This window comes from Nesoenas mayeri (assembly GCF_963082525.1).
Source record: "Nesoenas mayeri genome assembly, chromosome: 20".
Classification (NCBI taxonomy): domain Eukaryota; kingdom Metazoa; phylum Chordata; class Aves; order Columbiformes; family Columbidae; genus Nesoenas; species Nesoenas mayeri.
In genome coordinates, this window is record NC_137569.1 from 7489368 (window position 1) to 7510047 (window position 20680).

Here is a 20680-nt window from a genome sequence, read left to right on the forward strand (position 1 = left end):
ATAGTGACTTAGATGGTTCTGGTGGTTAAAGTAGGCGAGGAGCCTATTTGTATGTATTTGTTGTTAACATCAGACCTGAGGGTGGGCCTGTGTGGCCCGAGTGGAGTTTGCTGTTGAATAATACAAGCCAGTAGTGCCATTGCCTTGAGTCTTGTTTTAATGTTGTGTTGGTGTTGGTTTATTTCTTTGTGTGCGTGTCAGCTAACTATGCAATTCTGCTAATCAATACATTCTGGAATAGAATAAACCTAGATAAAAGGAATTTGAATCTTAGAGACATTTAAAGTGAATGTGGAAAGGAATGTCAGTAGAAAAATTTCTAATTCAGGGTTATATATTCGTATGTATATTGCATGATATAGATGTGTAAATACTAGCAGAGCTATTGAAAGATGGATAAGCTATCTCAGTCATACAGGAAGGAGAAGAAGGTTGAGGATTGTTTTTCGGTATATTACTTATTCCCGCCACAGTTGTAAGACCGACCAGCTGCCCCCTCCCGTCCCCCTGACGCGACGCCTGAGGGGACGCTGCCCCTGGGGCGCGCGCGGCGGCCGTTGGGGCGGGGCGCGAGCGGCTGCGCGCGGCCTCTGAGGCGGGCCGGGCGCGCGCGGGGGGGCGGAGCCGGCGCCGGGCCCCGCCCCGCCCGGGCAGCTGTCACAGGCGGCGGCGGCGGCCGGTCCCGCAGGCGGGCGCAGGGGCGGCCGCGGGATGCGGCGCTGAGCGCGGAGCGGCCGGTCACTCCGTGCGGGCTCCTGCGCGCCGCGGTTGCCCTCCCCGCAGTCCATGATGTGCCTGGAAAGCGACGGCTCCTCGGGCAGCAGCCCGGGCTGCGGCGGGCGGCTCCGAGCCGGCGATGAGGAGGAGGAGGAAGACGGCGAGCGGGGCTGCTGCGGCCGGGGCGCTGAGGGCGAGGTGCAGACCCTGTCGGGCAGGATGAACCCGCCGGCGGCCGGCAAGCACCTCGAACGCCCGGCCGCCCGCCACAAGGCGCCGAGCCTCGGCCGCGCGCGGGTGGCCGCCGCCGGCATCCTCAGCGTGGGCAACGTGCTCAACTACCTGGACCGGTACACGGTGGCAGGTGAGGGGTCCCTCGGCGACGCTCCCCGGGAGGGGCGGGCGGCGGCCCCTGTCCCCTGGGCCGGTCCACGGTGCAGCTGCCCCCGTCCCCACCGCCGCCCCACCGGTGGGGCCGTCCTGGGGGCGGGGGGCAGCGGGGCCGTTCTGCCGGGCCAGGGGTCCGGCTGGCCGTGCCCGGGCTGAAGCAGGTCGGCAGTGGGGGGGTGTGTGTGTGGCGGCTGCGGCTGGTGCCCATTGTGCGGACCCTCCGGTATTGTCCTCGAGTTTGTCTGAATTTTATTGAAAATAAAAGGAGGTGGCCTTTGTCTGGGCTCGGCGGCGGAGTAAATGTTCGCTGTGTTTTATCGGGAAGGACTCGTAAAGGCGGAGGTTACTTGATGTGATTGTACGGGCTGACGGCAGAAGCGTTATTGATCTTAGGAGTAGTATGAATGCTGCGGGTGGCAGGTGCAGCCGCGCTCAGTTAAATACACTGTGCTGTGAGAGGGAGGAATGCCGTTCCGTTTGCTTCTGTGGGTGAACATCGCACTGAAGCAAATCACCTTTGCTTTGTTTCTGCCGAGTCCCCTCAGCCTGCAAACCCCGGCTGTCCTTCAGATCTCTGCCAAGGAGGGTCCCTTCTCCGCAGAACTCCGGGGAGGTGACAGCAGAGCTGCCTGCTCGTTGCTGCTTGGCTGGCGGTAACGCAGGGGGAGCAGGAAAGGCAGCTGCATTGCACTTTGCAAAGCATCTGTGCTCCGGAGGTAAACCTTTTACAATCATGCGCTGCCTGACAGATGCGTTTTGCCAACCGTACTGCATGAAAACTACTATGTGCATTAGTGACTTCCACTCCTACGAAGCTCGGCGGTGAAACAAATCTATGTTAGCATGTTTACTGTACAGTCCCTGGAGGGGACTCCTCATTTATTCTTGTCAGGCAATAACAGCAGGGAAGAAGATGATTACCGAACTTTTTCTAATTAGAAATGAAGTAGGCTTGTTGGTATTCAACTGTCTCATGTAATTAAAATATAATACATATTCTGTGTTTGGCAATACTGATAATTTTATCTTCAGAGCTTGTAAAGGGGTTTGTGCATGTATAAATTTTGCTCTATGCATATACAGATTTTAATCAGTAGTACTCAATGTGGTGTTAAACAAATCATGTATTTGTTTATACTGCATTAAAATAATATATGTTTGTAGGGCAGTAATAGAGTGCAAGGGACATAAATTTAGTCACTTGTCAGAATAAGTTGGCCAGGTTGGCTTTGTTTTGTCTAGGGTAGGGAGACAGGGAGGATTAGAACAAAACTGTCTTTAGACAGGGCTTGCTCCTTCAGGAAACGTAAAGGCCAGTATTACGAAGTATTGAGTACTCGCTAGTCAGTGTGTAACCGGAGGACGCTTGAAGATACAAGGTTGATCTGTTATTATTGAAGGAAACTGTAGTTTGCTCCCTCACCCTCAAATAGGAGTCTCTCTAGTAGAGAGTTTTACCACAAAGCACTATTTTCCTTTAATGCATGGAAAGTTTCCTTTTCAGGAAGCTGCCCCCCTCCTTGTGCATGCTTCTTTTTTAATCACTGTCTTGTTCATCTATTTGCTGTAGTACTTTCAGAAGACCTTTGTCATCTGATTTTCCTGTCTGCAAGAACAGGAGGCATGGGTTACTGTGGCAGAGGAAGGGAGAAGCGTCTTCATTTATGTGAAGGCTAGAAAGTGCCTGACCAAAGAGATTAAAAATGCCTGTTTACTGTAATATAGTATTGGCAGTATTTCTAGGATAAGCTCTGTTTTTATGGTGCTCAATAACTGCCCTGTGGAACTTAGTTGTTAGCATTCACCAAAGGTTTAAGATCTCAGACATCAGACTTTCCTTCAGCGACAGAATCAAATTTTGTATGATCTTTTTGTGTTCTGTCAATTGGTATTTGTTTTTCAAGCTGGTGTTTCACGAAGTGCTAATCCAAAACAAGGAATAATTTAAATCCAGTCGAATAGAGGAGTTGTGGTAATAAAAATGATGTGTTTTGGGCTCAAAACTGACTTTATTATTATAAAGTCTCTCTAAAAGCAATCTTTGCTTTTATATTTTGAATCTTAGTGCATACCACATGCTTATGTGACGTGCACTTGCATATGAATCAAGTTAGCGCTTTGAATATTCAGCTCATGTCTCAAGACAGGTAATAATTAGTGAATGCAACTCTTCAGACCTTCAAAGTACATTTCAAATATGAATTGTTGCAGCAACGTAATAAGGGAGTTTAGTACTAGCCATGTTATGTCAGGGGAAGTAGCATCAGAAGTTATAATTTACCTAAGGCCAGTGAACTGTTGTGAGAACTAGCATTAATTTCTGGTTCTAGCTCTATTGGAAACAAGTGTTAAAAGAGCAGCAATACCAATGAAAACTGGTTCCTGAGGATTTGTGTCTCTGGGGTGATCCCTCCTGTGGGTTCTCTGACGTCAAATAGGAGTTGACCTTTGTCATTAACCTTTCTCTTCTTGTCTTATAAGAGTCTATCCTCTACTGAACCATTTTTTTTTTTAAATCAAAGTGCTGAGAGCTCTGGGACTTCTTCCTGCTGTCAAATTCAGTCAAAAGCAGGTCAGAGGACTCCAAAGCGATTAGTAGGCAGCTGACAGATGGACATATGCAAACACAGAATCCAGTTTATGGGCACGGTACTACAAGTACATCTTCCAACTTGGTTGCAACCATTTTGGTCTTCTGGTCACAAATGCACGTATATAAAAAAAAAACCCCAAACAACAAAACACAACCCAAGTGTATATTTGGGTTGTATATAATAACTATATACAAGTATATATTTAGTGTATTTTTAGTCAATAGGAAAAAAAAATCATATATGGAGTTCTTTGTTGCAGACACACTTCCCTGAGTATCTTCTACTATTTTTCTAAGAACCATGGGGAAGGTAGATAACATGTGTGCAACCAATGCAAGGGGATCTCGGGTAACAGAAAGAACTAGGCCGACCTCTCCTATAGCACGTCTTGCTCCTTAAAGTAAAAAACAAATGTTTTTGCATTGCTAAAAAGTAAACAGCAAAAATGGTGTTTCTTGGTGTTTACACTCAGGATACAAAGACATTGCGTATGATGAGTTGTTTGTGGGTAATTTTCTTCCAGGTGCAAGAAACAAGGAAGTAGCTACCTGTTCCTTGGTTTTGGTTTAATAACTTCGCAGTATAAACTAAATGAATTTAGGTTGGCAGATGCCTTTTATACCTGGGACGTTCTGTGACAGAACCTGAGTGCAGTTTCTGAGATACAGGGTATATACAGCTTCACACCTAACAATAAATTACATTATGAAACTGGGCCTCTGCTGAGGACTGGCCCGCTTCTTATGGTTTAAGAGTTTCTTCCAATACTTTAAAAATAAAAAGCCTGCACAGTAATACTGGATCTTTCAATAATGTCCTTATGCGTACAGAACTGGAAATTTCCAGTGTGTGTGGGGAATGTTACAATATATTGGTGTTTGGGAGAAGCTGTCCCAAACACAAAGTGGGAGTGCCCATACTGTGGGTTTTCTAAAGAAAAGATGGAAAACTCCATGCTGAACATTACTGATGCGAAGTGATCCTCTGCAATTTTCTTAATAGGTCTTTGATACTACAGTTGCCTGTGGAAAAAGCGTTCTCTCAAAAGCCATGATTTTTTGCTGCTGTTAAGAAAGCAAACAATAATGAAAAGGGACAACTAGCAGTAATGAAACCATTGCACATTACCTGTGAAACTACAGCATTTCAGCCATTCGGTGATGCTGGGACATACCTTTGTCCTTAATGAAGTTTTGGGAAAAGTCATCTTACCTTCAGAAGCTTGGAATGTGGTTTCACAATTATGCCATGGATGACCTTTTCCTATGCCTGCTGTTGATGATGAAAATAGTCTTGCTTCATTAGGGTGTCACCTCCACCTTCTAATTCAGATGCTTCTTCCTGGCATTTCTGTAGTGCCTTTAATTTAAAGGTAATGATTTAATTAAGCTGGAGAACTACCCAGCAAAGTAAACGAGTCCTTACTATCCCAATGCAGGAGGGGAAACAGTGTTGTAGAGTGGTGGTGATTTGCCTGTGGCAACGTAGTTAGTGGCAAAATCTTGGCTGGTATTAGTTCATCCTTGAGGTTCTCTGTCCCTGTAACATAGTACACCATGGGTTTTGGTCTGCTGGCTTGGTCCTGTAAATGTCTGTAACTTGCTAATAACCATATTTGTGTTAATTAGCCTCTCATTACAACATATAGTTGCAAATCAAATACCGTTCTTTGAAGATACGTACATGCAAATGATTATTGAAAGTTGAAAGTCAAGTTTAAAACCCTGTAGTACAAACTATAACTGAAGGGTTAGGAAAGGTTCAACACTGACACTCAAGTGCAAAGGTATTAAAGAATTTATAAGCCAATACTGCTTTTGTGATAGTAATATATTACCTCATAGCATGTTTCATACTGAATGATCTTCTTGTAGTCTGAGATATCATATATTAATATGTAATGGATTAAAGAGAGTTCCTTATCCCCGTTGTAACAAGACTGTGCTCAGTGCTTACAGTTTCAGGGAGGAAACCATTAAGTGGCAGTGCAAGCTCTTCATTTTATAGTCTCTTGCTGAGCTAATCTCAACCTAGGACTTAGCTGTGGAAGGAGCGTAATGTTGGAAAATATTAGGAAAGAACATTGACTGAACCCGCTTGAGCCAGCAGTGCTGCCAGCTCACTCATGTGAGAATTCGCAGAAGGGGACAGTGTTTTGCTCAGACGACAGGTACCTGTCACGGGCTCAGAATTCAAGGAGCACTGCACGGTGAGCACAAGCTGGAAGGACTGACCCTCCTGCACTGGAGAAGCAGGCGACAGAAAGCATTCTGCAGCACAAGGACTGGGGAGCAGCATCGTCTTCTTAATGTCGTGTTTTCCCCGTGTGATGGGCTTTATTGCATAGTCAGCTGCTTCCTGTTTGCCGGTTCTTACGCGAGTTGGCAGGGTTTGATGCAGAGTATTTTACATTTCAAGTGAAGTCTTATTATGTTTAATCATAGTCTTTTTCTTCCTTGTGATGTAGCTTTGCCAGATAGTAACTATCTTTGTTATTATGTCTAGATTTTCCTGTTTGACTCTGAGATCCTCTTTCATGCATGTTGATTAATTTTATCCCCAAAGCATCCAAGTCATCACAGTCAGTGAACATGGCTTTTATTACATGGAGTTAAGATCCTCATAAATATTGAGTGTTTTCTTAGGAATATTGTGATGATTTTACTGGTCCCTTCATCTCTGAGACTGTCAATATCAGAAGTTGTGTGGAAAAGCTTCTCTGCTTAAAAGTGTGGGAATTCTGTAATCATTCCTTCAGGACTTTTCAAATACCATGCCAAGCTGTAATAGAGTTGAACTCCATCAGTCAGCTTGTTTTTAGTTGCTCCTATTTATTACACATTTATTCTTTAGTGCTTCTGGTAGATAGTACACCAGAAACAAATAAGGTGCTCATTAGGTAGCCTGGTAGGCTTCTAAGTTCAATAGATGTTGTTAAAAGCTGGCAACTTTCCCCTAGTATGAAATCCTGTAGCTCTTTCTTGGGCTTTCAAGAGCTGAGGAACTTGTGATTGAAAGGTGTCACCTGAGTCAAATAAGGTTTGTACAGGTCTTAAGTTTCCTTACAACTGTTAATAACAGCTCATGGTACCTATTCAGTAGATTCAAGGGGAAAACATAATTTTATTTTGCAGTTAGAAATTAGGAAATTCAGAGATCAGAACTCTTGCTGAGTTCCTTGTTTGCATCATCATCTCTTTATAGTGTTATAGACCAGGACATCATTGTGCAGCTTCTACTTAATCAGATAGTGCACCCAAGGTGCTTATGATCTGCATATATCAAGAGATACCAGAAAGCTGTAGGCCATGGTTGGGAGAGTCTGAAGGAGACAAGAGACAGTACTGGTTAGTGTAGGGGCGCTAGGAGATTAGCAGGTATCACTTATTGGGCAGGCAGCGTAGCCGAAGGGTGAGAAGGGATATGAGGGAAGACAAGAGTTGCTTTCAGCAAGCGTTTGCAGACAGCATCTACCAAACGTGATGGGCATCGCAGGAGAAAGCACGATGGTTTCTGTTGGAAATGGATGATGGAGGATGACACCCTTCTGCTGGTTGAGAGCATTTTGTGGAGATTGGCACTGTGGATGCAGGGTGGTGAGTGTTCTAGGAAAAAAAAATAATGCATGTTCAAAATGAGTTCTGTGAGGTGCCTGAGGGGCCATGGAAGTTAATGGGAGTTGAGCAAAATGGGGTTGGGCTCAGAGCCAAGAGATGTGTGAGGTGAACAACTGGTGGTTTCCAGAGAAGTTTGGGTACAGAACTTGATGTAGACCTCACCTGCAAATTGCCTTTTTGATGAACTGCTCTGAAATTCTTGGTCTGAAAGTAAAGAAGCAAATCCGAGACCGGTACAGGCAAAATGAAATAACAGTAATTAAAACGAACAACAAACAAAAGCCCAAACTAAAAAAAAACTACAACCAAATCAAACAAACCCAAGTAAACCAAAACACCAACAGAAACAAACAAAAACCAACAGAAACAAACCCAACACACACGCACAAAACAAACTCCCCCAAACCACCTCAAACCCCTGTTTCTAAGCTCTAATTACTACAACCTCCCTTTGAGTTTTGCACTATTAAAATAGCTGACCATGCTATTCATAGACTGGATGAACACTTCACTCACAATTGGCATGCACAGGAGGCATCTTATACACATTTTTAAACTTTTTTTGACACATCTGTTTTCATTGTTATTTTGTGGGTGTTTCTGTCTTATGTAACTCAGCTATTTCTGTCGGGTTGCAGGGAAGGGAAGTGAAAGGGAGGGAACACTGATTTCCGTGCTTCTGGCTTCACAGCAGTATAAATAATCAGGAAGGTGAGAATGTGAGGGATCCTGGATGCCTAAAGGAATGTAGAATCCTTTATTTTTGAGGTCATTGTTTTGGAGCTATTGCCAGTCCGGAGTGGCTGAAGGTTTCTTTTGGAAGGCTCTTGGATGAGCCGTTCAGGAGGCTGTGTTGGTCTCTTCCCATGCTTCATGATGTCCTGTGTTTCATGAAAGCCTCCACTCAAGGCATGGCTGGGAACCACCATGTTATCTCTCAATATATAAAATGACAGAGAAAAGCACTGAGTTTTTCTATTAGCTGATCCTTCTAGGCTGCAATAAAGCCTGTCGTGAAATCAATGTTGCTCTTCCCACCAATTCTGTACTTGTGTTCTTGAGGGAATAAATATCATAGAATCATAGAATACCAGGTTACAAGGGACCACAGGGATCATCTGGTCCAACCTTCCTTGGCAGAACTGTTGATCTTCTACAACTGAAATCATAGAGCAATTTTAGCTGAAGAGAAGGGTGAGAAATACAGAAGAAAAAGTCACCTTTATGCCTTGTCAGACCTAAATGCAGGCTTCAGCAATAAGAATGTACCAGGGTTATGTTGTTGGTGAACAATATCTCCTACAGGCTTTATTTTAAATGCCTTTCCTATGGTTCTGCTGGTGGCCAGTGACTGCAGTGGCTGAGCAGAGAGGAGGGTTCTCTGCAGAGGAGCTGTAGGAGCAGCTTGGAGCTTTGCTGGCAGAATGAGAGAACCACATGCTGCAATGAAAATCCTTTCAGCCTTGGCTTGTGATGGTGTTTTTTTACTTTAAGGCTGCATTGAACCGAAACTGCAGTAATCCATTTTGCTCCTTGTTCAGGCTTCTGCCAGTAATTATGTAAAGAACAAAACACAATTAATTATTTGTTTCCTAGCTTCCCATTTTCTTTATTTGTATTAGAAACATGTCATTATTGTTTTAGACCCTGAGCCCTGTGTTCTTGGCAATATGGAAAACAACAGGAGTGAGTGAATGACAGAGTCAACAGGACTTGTGTCTGTGTGAAGCCTGCAGGGCCTGAATTAAACCGACCCAAAGGTTAAGTTTGATTCATACAGCCGGCCTGTGATTTGAAGAGCTGCTCTCCCTGCGTGTTCTCATTTCAGAGAAGTGATCCTTTGGGACAGTGTGCCAACAAAGCGGTTCGGATCTGAAAGTGGGGGGGTCTTGCCCTGTTGTTGGTTTGCAATTTTCACTTCTTTCTGCCTCTCTCCTCTGTATTTCATTATTTGTGCCTGTGTTGTGATGGTGACCTTGGCTGTTTTGCATTCAGGCTGGTGTATATAGTTGCTTTAGCCCAGTTCTGCTGCCAGGTGTGCAGTTTGGGAGTTTGCAAACTACTGAGTGCTCTTGCAGTGCACCTCTTCAGTGGGACTTTTCATTTAAAAATGTGAGACTGATAGTATTAGATTCTCATTTTTCCATTGCCCTTAATACCAGATGGTTTTCTCCAACAGGCTTGTGCTTGTAAACTTTACTCCAGTGAGACCACCATGGCTTGGCAGCAGGAGTTAAATAACTTGGTCAGCTACCCAGGCTTTAGTAATGGAGCAGGTTGGTGTAGGAAATGTTGGTTATGGGACACTGAATCAGACCTGCTCAAGCACTTCGGGGCAGCGACTAATTTTGTGCAGTTCAGGGCCTACTGTTAGTGCTAAATAATAATTAATATAGAATTGCAACATTATTAATAAATGTTGACTCTGTAAGTTAGGAAACTATGCAATAAGGAACAATTATTTCTAATGTACCAGTGTGCCTCATAAAGAGTGGTCATTGCATGTGTTTGTGTGTTAGATTATTAGAACTCAAATACTGCTGCAGCTATACTGATGTTATAACATTTATAATAGTCTTGTTATTTCCGTCCAGCAGCCAGAAATGCTGACTAACTTTCAGGATAACCATCTTTTATGTATTCAGGAAACAAAATACCCAAGGGCCAGTGGTGACTGACAGCTCCAGTGCTCTGATTAAAACTGACAGGTCCTGATCAGCTCCGTCTTGGATGTGTTAGTTCCTTCTCTGATGGGGGAAGTAGAGGAGGAGGAGGACAAAAAACAATGTAATGGGATAGTATTTGCAGTTTTTCAGGAATTTGTAGCTCAGAAGTAGCAAACCAGGACCTGAGTAATAGTGCTTGGAAGGGCAAATATTGATCTTTCCATGATGACCTTCCTATAAGAAGATACGTGCTGAGATTCCTGACCTTCTGATGATGGGTTAAGCTATGGTTTGGGGGGACTAAAATATGTGTATGTGTTTTATTCCCAACTAGTATAAATCCAAGGGAGATTTCTTTTTTCCTAAATGAGAGGAATCCTGGTGGTTTTGTTCATCTGTGCTTGCATATAGATGACATAAACAATTACACAATCCCTAATGAAAAACGTTGAGTCACTGGTCAGAATGTGAGGTTGTTGGGTGCAAATCCTGGCCCAAGGTTGGGCACTGACCCCATAGTACTCTGCACAGTGAGTGTATATTCTGTCCTTTCCTCCCCAACTGCATTTCTTAGCTGCCAAGGGAATAGCCAACTTTATTTCCTTTACTTCTGTGTTTATTTAATTTACTTTTTATACGTATGCAGGTGCTGGATGCTCACAAGCAATTTGCAGCACATCCCTAGCACGTACTGCTGTGTACTTGCCGGCTCCGTGATGTACTTTGAACTGCACTGAAGTGCCAAAAGAGCAATAAAATTAATGACTTTGCATCTCTTCCCTATTTCATTATAGCAGGGTCTTGATAGAACCACTAAACTTTAGGGTCACTTGCTGTTTCCTTCATAAAACATGTATTTTTAGGTAGTCATAATCTGTACCTCTTACATCTTGGCACATTCCAGCTTGGCATAAATGGATATTGCTCACAGTTATTTTGTAAGCTTAGATGCGTGACCCAGTTTGGGAGCTCATGCACTGTTTTATGTGCTTTAACACTTGGGTAGACCTTTCACTACTTCAATAAGTTTTGGGTCGTACTCTGAAAGCGCTGGGGTGGGAGCGCTGAAGAAGTGGGTTGTCTTTCCAAACCTGGGTGTCTCAAAAGTTACAGATGTAGTGGAGGGAGAACAGCTGTTGCTTTTTGGAGCTTTTTCCTAGTGAAAACACATTTATGAGTTGTTGCGTAGTGCCCTTCCAGAGCTGGTCCATCTCTCATGCTGTTCTTCAATAAAGCTCTTCCAAGCTAAACCACTTTTCCAAGTACGGTTAAAATTACTTTTGTCCTTAAAGGTGTGCTAAGGTGCATGTGGTGTTAAAGCACATTTTTGGTAGCTATTCAAGGTACAGTGGGTGTACTTCAAGATATTACAAAGCTATGAAAATTCTCAGGTTTTTGGACTTTGGATTGAGAGGGATTGCAACAGTAGCTGAAGAAGAGCGAGATAAATCACTTTTGCTGTGCATTTCATTGCTCTTGTTAAACTTTTTCTAATTTGGAAGCGACTCAAAATTAGTAATGCTTCTGTAGTCATGTTCAAAAATATATAATGGTATAAATGTCAGACTCTGTACATCATTGCAAGCTTATGTTTGGCTCACAAGTGCACATTTAAATTACTTGCATTGCTGAAAGCCACTTAACAAGAATAAATTAGCAGCAGAGCTAATGTTTGAATAAAAATGCAAGTTATGCGAGTGGCTGGATAGAGGTTTCTATCTGTAAGCACATGCAATACAATGTGAATCAGAATTTAACCTTCTTGATATAATATATAGTCAAGTTCTATTATATTATCCCTTCACATTTTCTGTATGAATAGGAAACATGCTCATCACTGTCACTTTTGGCCGGCAAAAGAAAATATTTTTCAGTGCTTCAGTTTTCTTGATAAAAACAAATACATGAAACTTTTTGCTTGCGTGAGTTTGGCTTTAGTGAAGGAACCTGGTAAGAAGAAAATGTATGAGCAGCAGCTTTTTCACTGTTTTCATGGGTTTCTTTTGTTCTGCAGGAGTAAAGGTTGCCTTAAATAAAAAAATCAATGGCATTGACCTAATATAGAGGATCACTGTTTGCAGCCTCCATTCAAACATGTGGACTCCAGTTGTCTCCCCTAGTTTTGACTCGTAAAGACGGGAGACCTAAAATACAGCTCTTAGACTCATGGAGAAAGTTTATATTTAAAAAATAGGCTTATAAGTATGGCGTTTCTAAAATATATCTGCTTCTTTATAATTACACACTTTAGATATTAATACATATAATTTTGGAAGTATAATTTAGAGTCCGGTAGGTAGTGTCATGACAATTTTAAGGTAGGTTTAAAAAAAGAGTTGTACCTAAATATCTCAACAAGAGGAATTTTCATCTTTAGTGATGTTCTTGGGCTTAGTGTGGAGGGCCTGATCCTGGACTCCAGTGGGGTTGTGTGTGTGTAGTTTTTTAACTTCCTTTTAACCCAGAATGCAAACGAGACTGAATTGTTCTGCCCTTTAAAGAAACAGTCCCAGGACTAGAGGGAAGCAGGAGCACACTTTGAGAACTTTTAACCTAAAAGTTGTGGTTAGGAAAGTGTCTCTTTGTAGCTCTTAAAAAGCCAGGTAGTAAAAGCTTTGGTAGTAAGCTGCAAAGTGTAGCACTTGGAAGAGTTGCGGTTGCAGTTGGTCTGTGTGTTCACACACAGGTTCCAGGCTCTCCTGCTCCGCAATACATTTCTTTTAACAGATTTGTTTCCCTTTAAATCTGCGATAGTGTCTGTTCAGTCAAAATTGCTATGTGGCGTGTGGTTTGCTGAGAGGAAAGCAAGTAAATTTTGTCTGCTAAAGATCGTGCTATGTCAGCCGTCTGATCCCCCCTGTAATTTTGGTGTGGACCACTGTGCAGCACCCCTGCTGCCCAGCCTGCAGCTGCACGGCCCTTTAAGTTCAGCATGGGTGCTTAGAGGGTCCCCACTCTTCCCTTTTTCCCCTTTTCTTGCCTCCCCCAGGCTCTCACTTGTGTGTAATCAAATTAAACAGTGGCACCAGCCCCAGTGGAGAAGAGCTCCTCTGTTAGAAAGCTGTCCCTCTAGAATCTGCACACAGATTTCATCATTTGCACCTGCCGTCGCTGGCTCCTGCTGGGACCTGATGTGCCAGCAGCCTGTGCTGATAAGCGTTCCCTGTTCCTTCTATCTCAATTAATAGCTATAAGGATGCTTAATTCCTTGCCAGTCTTCTAAAGCTTGTCTTTGTCCATAAACACTCTGCATTATATTTTTACAGGGTCCCATTGAAAAGTGCTTTCAGCGCATGTAATGACAGCTAGAAAGGGCAGTGTTAAGAGGTTTCTGTTAAATACATAAAGAAAGGCACGAACCCAAATCACCAGCAATTGGTGTCAAGCGATAACTGTGCAATGATGCAGGGTCATTCAAGACAGCAGCAGTGACTCGTGGAACCCGTTGTAGGTTGGTAAAGCCTCTCTTGCTGTTTCTGTTCGGATCTCCTGGGTGTTGTGCTTTCTCTGGGGTGCAGAGCCCATGCAGGACCAGACAGCCCAGCCTCACAGCTGCACTTTGAGGAGGAGCAAGGTGCAAAAGCACGCAAGTCCTTCCATCATGCTTTTCGCTCTCTGACAAACCCCTTGGAGTCAAACCAACGCTTTTTCAGTGTGGAAATTTGAAACCACTGTCTCCATCAGTACCTACAGGATATTTCTTTGTCATGAAGTCATCTCATTTAAATGTCATTCACTTCAAAGTATTCACTTGTTTCAATCCAGAATTGTTTGATTCCATGCAAACTTTGTATCCATTCACTTTCCATCATTGAAAATCACTGAGCTGGCGTTGTGCAGTGGAGCTTTCTAAGAGCCGGGCTTAGACTAAGCAGCACCCAGTGGCATTTGGTTTGCTTTGGGGTTCGTTGCTGCATGCCCCTCATTGTGGATCATTTTCATGTGGTGTTTTATTTGGGCAGTGGCTGTTGCACATCTCACTGGTGGGCATTACAGAGGTGATGTACCCATGGAAGGGTGGATCCCCATCAGAAATGCAGAATGTTGGTGGAACTGAACAGGGTGCACCCTGCCTTGTTGCCGTTGCACTGCTAAAAATATTAATCGCTTTAGCTGCTAAATATCTTCCATTGGTGATCACTAAATGCAGTTACTTATACACAAGCAAGCTCAAACAATGGGAAGTATATGAAATGTGAAGCCTTTCTTTGTGCTCGGGTGGGAACGTTCATCTTGCTCTGGTGAGGAATGTTCACCCCACATTTCCGAACATTGTATTCAGCAGATGAACCATTTCCTCCTTCTCCTTCAGGTTTTGGTTTCTCCTTTGGAAGCTGGTTGAGGGGCTGCGCTTAGATGGACTGTTAGAGTAATTATCAAAATGAGCAGGCGTGGTTATAAAGATACTGTTGTGTGATTTTATTGTTATGGGGTGGAGGGGGGTGGAAATTGGCTCCGTTCTTGTTTTGTTTTTCTGTAGTTCATTCTATTGACATGTAGACAAGCAAGAGTCACATTGGGAAAGAGTTGCCTTTTGGCTCTAGCAGTGTCCCCAGCTGGAGAGAAGACTGAAGAATGCAAGTGAACCTCAAAATAAGGAAAATTTTACAGCTGGCATCTTCCTATTAAGCAGCACATTTACAAAGATTATGGAAACGTTGATGTTGCTGCTGAGTGTTGTCTTTGCTGTGCTACTCTGGCACTGCTAAATTGCTGAGAGAAACCTCCTTATACAGGCATGGGGATAATTTCACACGTCCTAAGGTAATGAGAGTAAATTATGGGGAAACTTCGTTCCTAAACAGTTGCTCTCAGTCCAATTTCACGGAAACTTTAACAACACAACAAATACAAAACCTTAAAAAAAAAAAAAAGCCCTTAAAAATAGAGACGAGGTTAAAAGGAGCCTGTGTCTAATTTTGTTAGCATTGTGGTCCTAATTTGTCGCTTCTGGTGCCTTAAATTCCTCAGAAATTGCTGGTTTGTCTGCAGATCTGTAATTCCCACATGCTGTAATTTTGCCCATAGAAATGTTAGCCACTGGCGGCTCTCCCTTTCCGAGCTGGAATTTTGAATGTTTTAAACTCCTCAGCGGGCTCTGTTTGTGTTTAATCCAGGTAGAGGCACTTGCCTCTCTCTTGTGCGGTGACAGAAAGCCCAGAGAAGGTGGTGGTGATGAGCAGGGTGCTGGGGGCAGAAGGTGCTGGCTGTGGTGTGAAGAAGGTGCTCGGTTTGTTGGCTGCAGAGAGAAGGTTCTGTTGTTTGGCAGCGGTGTGACCATCCAGCAGATGGACATGCTGCAGAACCACGTTGTCCTCTTGTAGGACACCTCAAAATGTGAGATTGAGAGCTGCTGTAGGGAAAATTCTAAGGTGTTTGCTATGCAAAGTCGAAGAATCTCCCAAATAATCTGCTCTTTAATTCAGCTTGGGAAGTGTCAGCTATTCCTGTGAGCCTTTGGCTGCTTTGAAATCACTAGCTATGTGGAGTTTCAGCTAGCTCCCAGTCTCTACTTTAGGCTATATGCTTGCTATGTCATAAGCCAAAAGAATATATCATTTATTCTAAAGTCTGAAAACGTGACATGCTGAGATGAGAGATGGATCTGAGCTGCACTTTCACCTGGCTTTCATCATTTCCATTGGGTTTCATCTTGCTGGTGGGTTGTTGTTGTTGTGGTGGTGTTTAGTTTGTTGTTTTGTTGTTTTTTGTGTATGTGTGTGTGTTTTGTTTTTTTTTTCTTCTAGGAGCCCTGAGAAATTAAACCATGTTCTTTGTTTGCTTTTTACATCAAATTTATCCTCTGGGCATTTCCTGTTGTGATTGTAACTGTTACTATACTCATAGCCTGAATATGGGTTTCTCAAGAGGACATGACAAGTAAATGCAATTAGCCAAACTAATCAGATCTTCAAGGGCTTGTGATGTAGCCGAACCTGTGGATGGAGGCTGGTCTTGAAGTACAAAGATACTTTAATCTCCAGATATTTTTACTTTTCCACTCAGCTCTAAAATGAAGTGGAGTTCTGATACTTATTAAAAAAGTAATGGATGCTTCTTAAATCTGAAATACCTGCAGAGGGCTTTTTGATTATATGTTAATTATGTATTATTTGCATTTACAGTTAGGAATTGCAATTAGGGACTCTGTCGTGCTGTGTTCTGTGCAGATGAGTAATGACGATGATTGGGAGAACAGTACGGATCACCTGCCGTACCTTTACACACTAATTCCTTCACTGACCTTTCCTTATCTATCATAGGGACCTCTGCTGTTGGCAGCTCTCAACCAATAAGGCTGACCATGGTTATCTTTGCTTCTGAACAAGTTAATGGGATTTTACATTATTCAATACAAAGCAGAAGACTGGGCTAAAGTAGTTTGAGGCAGCATACATGGTGCAGCAGTAACAGCACTTTGTGCAGTCCCTGGTACGGCAAGAGGCAAAGCCATGTTCTGTAATTTTATGAAATAAGAGTGTGTAATTTAAGCAAAACTGTACTTGATAGGCTGCGACCATTTATTTTTCAAATGTACTGTGAGATGTTAGCACTGGGTTTGTATGAAAAAGTTTGATTGTGGACGATGAATGTTTATTTTGGGTTGAAAAGGTTCAGAAAGGAAATGATATTCATATCTTGATCAAAACTGAGTAATGGGAAGTTTATAAGGTAAATAGCTGGGCTGAAGTTTCTTCATGTTAGTGTGAATACAGGGCAGTTGCAGAAGGTTTACACTGTACAACTGAGATAAAGTTTGTACTAATATTTTTCCTGCGTGAGAAGGGATAAATGGAAGAAGGATCGGAGAGCTCAGCCTTGGACACAGCCATGAAGTATTGCTGTTCGTGTTACCGTGGAGTCCTAAGGTCCACAAGAGGGGATCCTGTTGCAGAAACTACTGTGGTCTTTGATCCTCCCGCATCCCTGCAAGTGGTGCTGGAAGCAGGACAGCAAAGAGCAAGGGCAGGGAGGAGACTTGGTCATGTCAGGGAACTTGAGCAGGAGCACATGGAAAACACATGGTATATGTTCAAGGGTGACCATCCTGCAGAGCTGGGTACAGCCTCTCCAGCTCTGCCTTCCCACCCAGCATACCAGAACTCTTCACAAATAATCCATACAGTGGTCTGCTAATAATATTAATATCCTGTATTAACATAATATCCTAATGTTGATGATGACGCTAATGTCTGCCTTGTGTTTGGAAACTGAGAACAGCAATTAGAAGAAGTCAAACCTGAAATGGCTTCTCAGAAACAAAGGTATCTTTTCGTCTACCTGCTCCAGTTGTTTTCAAGCTGCTAGAAGAACACTGATGCTCCCCTGGCCGCCTCTTGTTTCGCAACTGCTTTCCAGCGTGGCAAAGCATCACACTCCTGCAAATGAATCGGCAGTTAATTTGTGAATGAGTTGCCTTGCATACCTAATTTCCTTTCACACCTCTTGTTTGCAGCTGACATTAGTGCGTATTAAAACATGAAGCTTTCCCTGTATTATGCTGAGTGAGCATGTGTGTGCAAGGGAGAACGAACAGAAGGGCTTTGAAGTAAGAATATGATGATGGATGATATTTAAATACCTGTGCTTTGGCAAAAATTGATGAGGTAATTCAGAACACATCAATTAATATGAAGGCCTGGGAGAGGAAATTGATGCAACTCAAAGCACTTTAGGAGGCTCTGGAAGTAGTCTGTATCTAGCTGGAGCAATGGAGCTGAGTATTAGGATGTGCTTCTGCTGAAATAAGATGTGTTGGGTCATTTCTGAAAGCTTACTTTAATATTTGTAGGCAGTTACATTGTTAATTTTGACATATAATGCAGATAAGTTATTATTTTGTGCAGGGAGGAGGAAGTAAAGTTCTTCATCCAAGATCATAATCTTTATCTGGAAATAGCCCATTTCCCCTAAAATTTGCTGTAAAAATAAGTACTTTAAAATTGTTTAAGCATAAAGTTTATTAGAGAGTCTGTAGAAGGGAATCGAGAAATACTTTGCATATGTGTTTGAGTAGTTCTTGCAGTATGGCTGCCATTAGGTTTAGATTATTTTGTTGATGGTGTTGCTGAAGCACGGCAGAAATCTCACTCCAGCTGTGTGTGCGAAGAGTGTAAATATCAGAACTAGCAATTTTCTTCAAGCATTTTCTTTGCATTTGAATGGAGCACCAAAAAAAAGGCATCTGATCTGACAAGCAAACCTGATGATGGCTCTAGGAAAACACTTTTTGTTTTCAAAGCAATTTCTGCAGTTTTTCTCCACTTCTGTATTGCACAGTTTAGCTGAATAGAGATGTATTATGCCTCCGGGACACAGCAGGATCCTTATGTCTATAGATGTTTTATGCAGTCTTTTCTTTTTGCAGTTTCCTAGGGTGGTGATGCCTGAGGTGAATACTTTCTTTCTCCTCACCCCCCAAAAGTGTGATATTAATAACAACATAAAAGGAGGAAATCATACAAAAAAGAAGGTAGGAGCAGGATGGACTATGTATGTGTTTGACAAATGTCTGTGTCATTTCTAACAACTGCATCTTCCAGCATCTGACAACATCAATTGTCCCTGAATATCTGAAGTCCTCTGGGCCCTTAGAGCATCAGAAGACAAAGAACAGCAGTTTTGTGACCCCATCTATAAGGAGATGAATTAACAGTGTTCTCTGAATTGCCAGGTCATTTAAAAGTAATTGCAAGAGACTTCTCTTAGTCTCTGCCATTTCAGATATCGAATTATATTTTCTCACCTGTAGAAGACACTTGATAGGAATGCAGCTTAGGAAAGAAAGATTTGAAGTCCGTTCAAGATTGGACAGTGCACATTGCATTGGAATGCACATTTTTAAATAGTGGTCATATGAAAGTCAAACTGCTGATCATATTCTGGACAGAGGAGGAAAACCCACTATACTTGGGTTCAATTTTAATGTACGTGGTGCAGTTCTCATTCCTCAGGGTCAGTTCTGTCGTGAAGTGGGAGCAAAATGAGCTGGAGACAAAACCAAAATCAAATCTGTTGCATGGGAATTTGGGTTGATATGAAAGGCAAGTTTTTTAACTGAAGGAGAGGCAGCAGGAAAAAACAAAGTTAAACTGATTTAGGGAGCAATTTTTTCTAAATACATGTATCTTATACTCCTAGTAAGTCTAGCACTTTGGAATTTGGTTGTACTTTCATGTAGAAATGTCTCTTGGTTAAAACAGTGCCTGAAGAAAGGGACAGATGGTAACTCTTCCCCAGCTCACGTAGTGAATGAACGGGTGACTATGATCCTGCTGGCTGTTAGCAGTGATATATATTAGGATGCTGCTAATTTTCCACGTGTTTGCTACATGTCTGAGATTCCGTGCAACACTGCAGCACTACGATAGCTATTAAAAAGCAGTAGATACGTGATAGGCACTTCTCCAGGCGTTTTTGTTCTCTGTCCAGCTTTTCAAGAACAACCAGCTATGTGACAGTTCCTGAAAACTGCATCTGTTTCCTTGGGGATCACCAGGTGCCTTCCCAGGATGCCTGGGGTATTTCAAGCGAGGTGTTAATAAGACTAATTTCTTAGGCAGATTGGTGTTCTGAATTTATATATACATTGGCACTTATTATTTTCCTCTCAGTACCTTCTACATTTCTATACATTTTTAATCCTACAAGGTTTAAATCTGTGGTTGGGGACTGCAGGAGGCTGATGAAGTATGAACAAGACTTTCAAGGTGATCTGCTTCTGAGTATTTTGCTTCTTATTTACTATTGTTGTAATGAACAGGTGGCTGGTACAGTGAGCAGAAGTAGCACAAAGAGCAGTTTTTCGTATTTCTAGGAGAACCTACTGGTTTGTTTCCTTTCCCAAACCACTTGCATTTGATCCTTCCTCACTTCGCTTTCTCTCCAGTCCGAACCAGGCAGAGCACAGCGACCCTACAGCTTTGCAGTTTTGCACTAACATCTTTCAACCTGCCACAGAGAGACGAAGAAATTGGATAACATAGATGTAATTCTCTTTTGGTTGATTTCCTTCCTCTCATTGCTGTTGTCATGAACAGGTGAAAATTACCTCTAGCGAAACACTTAAGCTGCGATATAATCTGCCAAGGGAATTTGGGCATACAGTACCTGCTTAAAATAACAATAAATTAGACAACTGAATGCCATATTCTCGATGCGGCTTTGAAAGTCTCTCGCTAGAAGTATAATTACAAATAAGATTTAAACAATGCCATTTATTTACACAAGCTTGCTGTGAGTCATGAATTGCACCTTTCTGTATTAACAAAAAGATTAATTTTCTCTCACGTTCATTTCCATCACCCCCGATATCTTGCGGGGGGAAGAGCTGACAGAGTAAATGACTTCTGGGACCCCCTCTGAAAACCATTGCGATGCGGAGGCTGGCGAGGAATGCCGCAGCTCCCTTGGAGCAGCGCGTTCCTCCTGGATAGACCTGCCGTGCCTGTTCAGACCTGCACGGAGCGATCTGCCGCTGTTTGGGTGGCATTCGTGTCTGGCTTTTGGACTGACTTGAAAGCACCCTCGCTAGCTTGGCGTTTGCCTGTTGGAGAATAAAGTTCTTTGCGCTATGGTAGCTCACATATCTAACTTGTCAGGTCCTTGTGGATTTACCTACCACCTCTATATGCTAAAACACGTTCAGCGGTGACCTATATCCATACTGTGGTGTGTTCTGCACTTCTATCCAGAC

The 20680-nt window shown here is 42.8% G+C and overlaps 1 protein-coding gene across 1 annotated transcript in view; it reads left to right on the plus strand.

Annotated features, from left to right (window-relative positions):
* Nucleotides 1-786: 786 nt before the first annotated feature.
* Nucleotides 787-20680, plus strand: part of LOC308048160 (sphingosine-1-phosphate transporter SPNS2-like) — a gene marked incomplete at both ends in the record, with an annotated part of 117274 nt that continues 97380 nt past the window's right edge. The window contains one exon of the mRNA XM_080357099.1: nucleotides 787-1081. Coding sequence (XP_080213225.1) covers nucleotides 787-1081 — 295 coding nt within the window. The remainder of the gene's footprint in view (nucleotides 1082-20680) is intronic.